General features: G+C 39.5%; 1 protein-coding gene and 1 long non-coding RNA gene across 2 annotated transcripts; one reads left to right on the top strand and one right to left on the bottom strand.

The window, feature by feature from the left end:
* Positions 1–3902: 3902 nt before the first annotated feature.
* On the top strand, positions 3903–4124 carry LOC118749658. The gene is made up of 2 exons (XR_004994259.1): positions 3903–3942; positions 4059–4124. It is a non-coding gene; the product is annotated as an uncharacterized LOC118749658 (long non-coding RNA).
* A 3446-nt stretch (positions 4125–7570) lies between these two features.
* On the bottom strand, positions 7571–9451 carry LOC118749656. The gene has a single exon (XM_036484456.1). It carries the CDS (start codon positions 9449–9451, stop codon positions 7571–7573), a length of 1881 nt encoding a protein of 626 aa, XP_036340349.1.
* Between the last annotated feature and the right edge of the window lie 573 nt (positions 9452–10024).

The following is a 10024-nucleotide window of genomic DNA, read 5'->3' on the forward strand; positions in this document are numbered from 1 at the left end:
TAGAATTATGCAAAAACGAGAAATGACAATTAATAAGAAGGAAGATATAGACAACATTGCGGCCGCATACATATCTTGCAGAGAACGTATATTTATAGAGAAGGACCACGAACGGATCAGCGTGGAAACTGTCAAATACCAACAAAACTGGCGAAGCGCATTTTAAGAGCGGCCAGCCAGAGTCAATTGAATTTTAACAGAGCCCAGCCAGAGGCAAAATAAATTTAACAGAAATTTTCTCATCAAAGCAAATGCATGTTTTCTTGTTAGACAGCGAAATGCTGATGGCTTTTTAGGTTTTTACAACGCTTTTACTGTTCTTTAAATTGGTTAATTATTTAAAATAAATGCATGCATAGGTCGAAATATGTAATATGTACATATTGTGTACATGCATATGTATGCGAGAGATACAATTTTGTGAATCTAAAAAGTGAAAGTTATGCAAATATGTAGTATGCAATTGGCAAATTCCTGGGTAATTTGCCGTCGGCATTTGGGTTGAAAAAATCGACTTTTACTTTTTTACCGATTCATATGGTATATGCTACGCTATTTTCAACGCAACAAACCGCAGTTTTCTAGCTGCCTTAGTTTTTCCCCAAATTCACTTTAAAGATGGACACATTGACCAAGAAACGCAAATGCGCACTGTTTGGTGATTTGATGTCGGCATTAAAAGCGAAGAAAATCGGTTTTTATATTTTTAGCGATTATAATGGTAGTTTATAGGTACGCTATTTTCAATGCAACAAACTGCAGTTTTCTAGCTGCCTTAGTTTTCTCACACATCCACTTCAAAGATGGATACATTGTCAAAAAACGTACAAATGCATTGATTGCACTGCACGTGTTAACTTCAAAGTTGTTTTTTGTCGAAAAGTTATTTATATTGAGAAAAACTGTGCATTATCATTTTTCACTGCTATACTCGTATTATATGTAAATAATGGGGCATATGCATAGTTAAAATAAAGCCGACACTAAAGTTAGTTACAGCATTTTCCCATCACTTTCAGTGGACTAGGCATCTGTGAAAAAAAAAAGATGCAACTAACTTTCTTCTTATTTGGGACTGACAAACTTAAACTTAGAGTAGACTTTATTTCATATACGAATAGGTATGCCCCAATAGTTTTGGAGCCAAATGAAAATGCATTTCCCCACGCATACGTATGTACATACATACGTACTCCATTAACTGATAACGTTTTTACATGCATACATATATATGTATGTATGTGCATATTACTGCCAAAATACTACGCCCATACACACAAATGTACATATTTACAACTCATTGCACATAATTACACGCATGCTCAAATACGACAATAACTATTTCTTTCATATTCGCATGCACGTATTTCTCAAGCCCAATTAAATTCATTCATAAAAATAACCGCAGCACATCACCCCGCAAATTCATCACCATCAAGCTCAACTTTTTCAATCCGACACAAAAATTCTAAAATCTTAAAATGAAGAAATCTCGGCCAGCCAAGTGAAAAGTGGCAACTATTTCTCTATATCCAGTAAAATAAGTTATCTCGAAATTTGGAAATTTTTGGTAATTTTTGGCAAAACACTCTATTTCTATGTTACATATCAATATTTCAATCATTAACTAGTTTTTGAGATGTAATTTTAATAAACATTAAATAAAAGTGTACGTTTTCTGCAGGAAAATACATTGATTTTTTTTAATAAAATCAAAACTTCTAAAATCGCAAAAATATGTGGTTTTATCGGAAGTTCACAGATGTAACGTGGCAACTTAGCTCGTTTTCATATTTTTCGGTCCGAAATTGTAAAATTTTTGTCCATGCCGCGCCACAATTTTTGTACAGGTGGGTCAATGTGCCTTGAACAAAATTTATATACATATATACAAAAAAATTATTTTATTTATTTTTTAATATTAAAATTTTCTATACTTCAAAGCGTTTATAAAAATATATTTACATATATGCACGGACGATTTTTAATATTTTTGAACCGTAAGCAAATCTTCAGTACCATAAAAGATTCAAACACATCAAAGTACAAGCAATGCAAAGTCCAAGCTAGTGGTACTCCACTGTACATGTGTATATGAAAGTATGCATGTATGCGTGTAAAAAATGCCAATTCCAGTTAGTGTTTAACCCATTTTAGCGGACATAGTTTTTTGGTTCCAGCTGTTAATAACACACTATTTTACAACGCTTTTTATGTTTAACCTTCATGAAAGTTACATGTATCGTCGAAAACATGGTTACAATCAGAATTTTAAATTAATTGTTATTATTCTCCATACAAAATGTACAAGTTTTGCTTTATTAAATGCAAAGTTATGTGAAAATCTAAATATTTCGCAAACGTAGGGTTACTGGTTTCGCGCACGTGCCAATCTAGTGGCGATTCGCAGAAATTGAATAATTTGTGTAGATGGAAGCGGCGCGGGGAAGACGAAAGCAGAACAATCGTATAATCGTATATATGTATGTACTTATGTACATTTATAAATGCATACATACTTACATTTTCATTTGTTTGTCTTTTTGGTTGCATGAAAAATTTGGTAGCAGAAATAGGTAATGAAATGAAGTTTACAAATATGCGCTTTATAAATTTAGGTTTAGTTATTAATAAATTAGATATGTAAATGACAATATGCACATGAGTAGCGAAGGTGCCACCCATCGAATGGCAACTTCTTACACGACTTTATTAGAAAAGATTTGAAAACTGCATTATTTCCATAAATATAGAAAATATTGAAAAATTTCTCAAATAGTTTCGTCTTAGATTAGCAAGATTTTTGCTAATTGCTGGGAAAATCCGACGTTTACAGATTTTTAGTATTTAAAAAAAAAGTTCCCCAGTCGAAAATAATTAAAAACTTAATTATTTCCATAAATACGGAAAAAAATCATAGAGACTTTCCACTTAGTTTAGGGAGATCTCTACAAAAAAATGGAAAATAATTATTTTCACAGTTTTGTTTTTTTATTCAAAAAATTTCTAAGTCCAAAAGGTTCAAAAACTTCGCTTTTTCCATAAATATCGCAAATTTGGAAAAAATTCTCAAATAGTTTCGGCCTAGTTTAGCGAGAGACCTTAAAAAAAATCTAAAATGATTTTTTTTTTAAATCCAATACTAATACAGTTTTTTACTTGAAAATATCACAAAAATTGGAAAATGTTATATAATATTCTCGATTTATTGTAACGTTATTTGTACAAATCACCGAAAAGAAATTTTTTTCCCTACAAATCTATTTACAAAAAAGGCTTACACCAAAAAAGTTTTAAAGTTGAAAATCTAACAAAATATCAAAAAAATCAAAAAAATTCTATATAACATTTTCGATTTATTTTCACGATATTTGTAGAAATAACCGGAATAGGATTTTTTTTGTCAAAAAATGTTTTTACAAAAAACGCAAACACTTGAGTTTTCTATTTGCAATCATTAAAAAAATATCACAAAAATCGGAAAATGTTATATAATATTTTCGATTTAATTGCATGTTACTTGTACAAATCAACGAAAAAATTTAATTTTCTTACTAAAACAATTATTTTCACAAAAAATCTAACACTTTCCAAAATATCACAAAATCATCAATATTCATATTTAATTAACAGTCCAAACGCTCTCGTGAGATTTAGCTCTGTTAATATTCTTCTTTTCTGCTTTGTATTTTGCTTTCGCTGTTAAGTATTCCAAATATTTGTCGCTCTTAAAATGCGCTTCGCCAGTTTTGTTGGCTCGAAAAATGTGGCATTCACAGTTCTTGGTCCTTCTCTATAAATATACGTTCTCTGTAACTTGTTTACAAAAATGAAATTTTCAGTACTGACAAATCTACCACATCAAGTGGTATGGATATATTTTCTTTTTTAGTGATTAAGTATTTATACATATACATATCTATGTTTGAATATCTAAACAATGTAAGTTGGTTTGTCATTAAATTCAATTTGTTGTTATATATGTATACATTTTTGTTTTTTTCGGTTAATACTTAATGTGTATGTTTTTTTGTATTTTTGTATATTTGTTGTAACAGATAAAATAAACACTACCCCTGAGGATGCTAAAAAAGTTTTAGCGAAACGTCGGGTGAAAAGTGGAATAAAGTAGTTTTATTCGCACCAGAACTGAAAAGATCAGAATAGCCTACAAACATAAAATAAAATTAGTTATTTTTATTTCCTCTGCAATGAATGGGTGTAGAGGATGGGAAGGTGGAATATTTTGTACGAAGTGGCTATTTATGTCTTCCAGTATGCAGGAATATTCGGTTAGGTTGATGTAATGGAGGATTCTGTAGATACCTGTTTGCACCTTTCCGATGCCATTCTCGATGGTAACGATTTCTGCTTGAGAGTAGTCGAGCACCTCGACTGAGACATTGCGCAGAAGAAGCTTGAGGGAAAGGAATAGTAATAATTCCTTCGGGATCTGCATCATTCCTTACTGGTTTTCCACAATGGAGATAAAGTCTGGTGTAAAGATGACGGGCAAAGACGATGAGGGTAAAGATGATTGCTTTTATTTATTTATTTATTTTATATTGTTACCAAAGTCACTTAAAGCTTAACTGTTTGTTACTATTTTTTGCTCTCTATTTTTTGTTGTAAGGATGATGGGGGTAAAGGAGATTGCTTTTATTTATTTATTTTAATTTATATTTTTTCCCCTTTTTTACCAAAGTCACTTAGAGCTTAACTGTTTATAATTGTTTACAACTTTTTTTGTGTTGCTATTTTTTGCTTTCTATTTTTTGTTGTAAAGATGATGGGGGTAAAGATGATTGCTTTTATTTATTTATTTTATTGTATATTTTTTTTCCTTTTTTTACCAAAGTCACTTAGAGCTTAACTGTTTATAATTGTTTATAACTTTTTTTGTGTTACTATTTTTTGCTTTCTATTTTTTGTTGTAAAGATGAAGGGGGTCAACATGATTGCTTTATTTATTAATTTTATATCTTTTTAAAGTCACTGTATCGATAACTATTTATATTGAACAATGAAATACAATAGGGATGTCAACTAATCATGTATAATATTGAACATCCTGCCCGGTCGAACCATTCGGTTCGAAATCTACAAGCCGAACGAGCTTCTGAATTGCACGGGTGCACAGCCCACTTGCTGTCCTTAGTGTGACGTGGCGAATCAATCCGTCAGCCGTCATCCCGGGATGTACTTCCACCACTCGTCTGAATCTCCAGCATGTCGGAGGCAGTGCCTCTCTCTTCACAAGAACGACATCGCCCAGTCGGATGTTTTCTTCCTTTGAACACCATTTTGATCGACGCTGCAGAGTTGTCAAGTATTCTGCACTCCACCGCTGCCAAAATTTTGATGTAGCTGTCGTAGCCATTGCCACTGCTTTAGCCGATTAGGTGGCACGTCGATAAGGTCTGGTTCGGGTACAGCTATAATAGGTTCCCCTATTAAAAAATGTGCTGGAGTTAGCGCATATTGATCCTCGGGGTCATCCGTTAGTGGGTAAAGTGGCCGAGAGTTAAGGCACGCTTCAATTTTCACGGCTAGAGTATGAAGCTGATTTGGCCACAGGGTTTGCGCCCCAACTACCTTAGACAAGTGACGTTTGGCAGATTTCACAGAAGCCTCCCATAACCCACCTTGGTGTGCCGCACTTGGGGTAATGAAATGCCATCTCGTTCCCAGGTGAGCAATAACCTGCTGGACGTAGTCATTGTGCCACTCTGCGAGATCTTCCTTCAGTATTCGGTTGGCTCCAACGAATGCGGTACCATTGTCACTGTATAGGTCCATACACGAGGAATGATTTCGAGGAGAAATCGTCTACCACCTCTATGTGCACAGCCTTCGTAACCATACATACAAAAAGCGCCAGGTAAGACTTCACAGTAGTGCGTGAACGTTTTGTGCCAGTGCGAAGTGTAAAAGGTCCACAATAGTCCTCTCCAGACTTCGAGAAAGGGCGTGCGGCTTGAATACGCTGCCCGGGTAAAGCCGCCATCTGCTGCACCATAGTAACTCCTTTATGTCGACGACATATAGTACAACGATGTAGATAAGTACGAACCGCTTGTCGTGCTTAGCGAATCCAGTAACGATGCCGCAAGAACTGTAGGGTCAATTGTACACCTCCGTGGAGTGTCGTGACATGTGCATCACGGATCAATAAAATAACGAGTGCACTTTTCTTAGGTACGATGATCGGAAACCTTGACTCATAGGGCAAATTCGACCGCCGAATTCTACCACCTACTCTTAAAATACCGCGGTCATCCGAGTGCGGGTTCAAAGGGCTCAAAGGGCTTCCCCTCGGTATCCTGGAATGAATCTTCAGATGGTTAATTTCTTGCGAAAAATGATTACCTTGCTCCAATAACAATAACCTGAAAAGCGCCTCTTCGATTTCCTCTGCGCGGATCGGATGACGTCTATAACATTTGAACTTAGGCAGCCAACGAAGGGCGTATATAACTGTATGCAGAAGACGTTGTAAGGAGCTATACCGCTCTGTTAGCAGAATGAGCTGTCCATCGATTCGGCGAGTTGTGAGCCGGGGCGGATTGGATATGCCAACCAGCAAAGTCGCAACCCTTTCTTCCTCTTGTACGACGGCCATCTCTTCAAGCGTCGGCACAACAGGGTTATCTCCAACATTCCGAATTATACGAAGGAATTGTGGTCCCTTCCACCACAAATCATGATCTTGCAGTTCGCGAACCAACATACCTCGGCTGGCGCAATCAGCTGGTTGTCAGAGCGTACATGGAACCACCTGCCCGGCTCAGTAAACTCCTGAATCCTGCTTACTCGTTTCGAAACGAATGGCTTTAAAGTTGATGGTGACTTGTGAATCCATGCCAACGCAACAGTGGAGGCCGACCACATGTAGTACGTCACATCTCCAAATATCAGCGCTTGGCGAATGTTGTAGAACGTCTCACCAAGTAGATACGCCGCGCTGAGTTCCAAGCGAGGTATTGTTGCCCCTCGCAATGGTGCAACCTTTGTGCGCGCCGTCAAACGTGACACAGTAGAGCAGCCATCCAATGATGTTGTTTTGACATAGATCACTGCTGCATACGCCCGTGTACTGGCATCTTCGAACCCGTGAATCTCGACCATATCATTGGGTGACATCTTTAGCCAGCTCGATCGGTAACGCAACCATTCTTCACACAAATTTTCAGGTAGTGGAGAATCCCAGCTGAGGTCGGTCTTTCAGAGGGTCTGAATAAAAATCTTTCCCATGACCATAACTGGTGCGATTAAGCCGGTTGGGTTGAATAGTCGTGCCACTTCGCTAAGAGCACGCCGTTTGCTTGTTGGACCTGACAACGAAGAAAAGTTGAGCCTAAAAAACAGTTGATCAGAAGATGGATCCCATCGCAATCCAAGTACCGTTAAGTCCGGAGGTCCAATGTTCAAGTCCGGTGTTGGCTTCTCTGGCTCGTTCAACGTATGCAGCACCTCAGCGTAATTGGAGTTCCACTTCCTTAACCTGAACTTTCCGGCAGATAATATGGTATCCACATTTCGGGCAACCGTCAGGGATTCGTCACAAGTATCACAGGAAGTCGTCAACATAGAAGGAGGAAAGTATTATGTTCTGAGCTTCTGCAGCCCGTCGGGGATCTACTACGAGGGCTTGATTGTCATTAGCGCATTGATGGAGTGCGCGTAAAGCGTTAAACGGGCTACATGCCATACCATACGTAACGGTAGTCAGCTGGTATATTCCAATCGGCTCGACTGGACGTTCACGCCACAAAATACGCTGATAGTTGCGGTGCGGAGCAGTGACAAGTACCTGCCGAAATATTTTCTCAATATCCGCCGTCAGCGCCACCCGATGTCGTCGAAACCGAAACAAAATATTAAGCAAAGGCTCTTGAATTTGAGGTCCAACCATTTGAATATCATTTAAGGATACCCCACTGGAAGTCCGGGCCGAGGCGTTAAAAACCCCCCTAAATTTTCCCAACACAGCATAATGAGGGATGTAGTACGCTGTCGAAGGATGTGTTGTTACGGGCTCCATGTGTGCTAAAGCTGAATATTCACGCATAAAATCTACGTACTTCGAACGCAGATCCTCATTGGATGCCAGTATTTTTTCTATCCGTAGGAATTGCTGTAGTGCATATGTATGGGAATCACCCAGAGACGCTAATGTGCTGCGGAACGGTAAGTGGACCACATATCGCCCTTCACTATTGCGGGAATGTGTCGCGGCAAAAATGCGTTCACATTCGCTGGTGTTGACACTATGCGCCAAAGAAGGAAGTTCCTCCCACTGCCAAAATTTGTGAACGAGCTCATCCAACGGCGTTTCAGACTCATCGATTTGCGCGTGGAGTGATTGGAAAGGTGATTCAGTCAAATTTGCTTCGGTAGCTGGGCCAAATACCACCCAACCAAAACGAGTGGATCGGGCATGCGGCTGATTCGCCTTACCACTGATAATGCCTGCCTCCACAATGATGTCCCAAACATCCGCTCCGAGGAGAATATCGACAGGGGCTGGAGTACCGAAGTGAGGATCCGAAAGCGGAAGTCCGTGCAAATGGGTCCATCCAGAAGTAACAATATGAACCCCTGGCGTTGGCGAGGTGATTGAAGGAATAATCAGAACATTCAGGTTGATCGCAAAGTTCGAAAGGTGAGATTTCAAAGTGAGTTGCGCACTACCTGAAGTACGCGTATGGTTCGATGCCCCGATACCTTCTACTGCTACATTATGTCTGAACCTGCGTAGTTGTAATTGATTTGCTAATCTCTCAGTTATGAAGCTTGCCTGCGAACCTGGATCGCAGAGAATTCGTGCAAGGCGACGTTGATGCGAGTCTCCAATAGCATAAGCACAGACCGTTGCTAACAGTACCGTAGGATGACCGTAAGTCAAGCATGAAACTAATGGTTTACCCTTTAAAGAGTCGCGCTTTGGTGCCCCGACGGATGAGTTGGATGGGTCTTCACGGCAAAATAAAGTATTGTGCCTTCGGCCGCAACGTTTACATCCACCTGAAGGGCATTGACGGGTCATGTGACCCCTCTTCAAGCAATTGAAGCACAAGTCGGTAGCTTTCAGTGCCTTGAAGCGCTCCTCCGGTCCCAGCTCTAGTAATGCACGACAGCGCATGATACGATGTTCTCCCACACACTTAACACATGTCCCTTCTCCAGCCTTGGCGAGATGGGTTTGTAACGAGCGATTCCCTTTGCGTCCATCCGGCAGGGCGGTCCCGATCTTTCGAGGGACAATAGCAGCAACCGAATCACAGGCAAGTCTATGCGCACGCCTTTCCAAAAATTTCAGCAATTCCTCCAAGTTAGGAATCTCCGATGTTGACAAGCTCAGATTCCAGTGGCGTTGAACGGTGGTTGGAATTTTCGAGAGCACTATAGGTACCATAATAGCATCCCAAGAACTCACGGGCAGCTTCATGACTTCCAAAGCCCGGAACGACTCACGCACGCTGTCCACTGGAACCAATAGCGCCTTTTGTTTATCGTCGGATGCGGATTGCAGGCGCAGAAACCGGGTGACATGGATTTCGGCCAGGTGCCGTCTGCTGTTGTACCTGTTATTCAAGGCCTTCCAATTTTAACCCAAACGCTGAGTGTTCCGTAGTCTCTAGTGATGTTGTGGGCTTCACATGAGAGTTTGCCTTTAGTTGCCGAGAGATGAGTATCACTGCATCATTGTAGAGGACTTCTACCTTTTGCAATAGGGCCTCGTGTAGAGCCAATTCCTCAGCCGTGGCATTGCTAACTAGTTTATCGTGGTTAACCTCAAACTTTGCAAAATGTGAGCGGAGTGCAGTCAGCTCCTGCTCCAGCTGACACTTGTCCCAATTCGCGAAATTAAGTCGAATTCTTTCTGCAGCCTTTTCAATTGCATTGCCTGCAGCCAGTCGTAAATTCAGCTCCGCCATGTCGATAAAAAAAAAATTCTCAAGTCCTCACAGGAGGCACCAAAATATGTAGCAAAGTCGTTGTACGTTGAGGTTATCCAAAA

This window comes from Rhagoletis pomonella, unplaced genomic scaffold (assembly GCF_013731165.1).
Source record: "Rhagoletis pomonella isolate Grant_MI unplaced genomic scaffold, Rhpom_1.0 Rhpom_scaffold_00028, whole genome shotgun sequence".
Classification (NCBI taxonomy): domain Eukaryota; kingdom Metazoa; phylum Arthropoda; class Insecta; order Diptera; family Tephritidae; genus Rhagoletis; species Rhagoletis pomonella.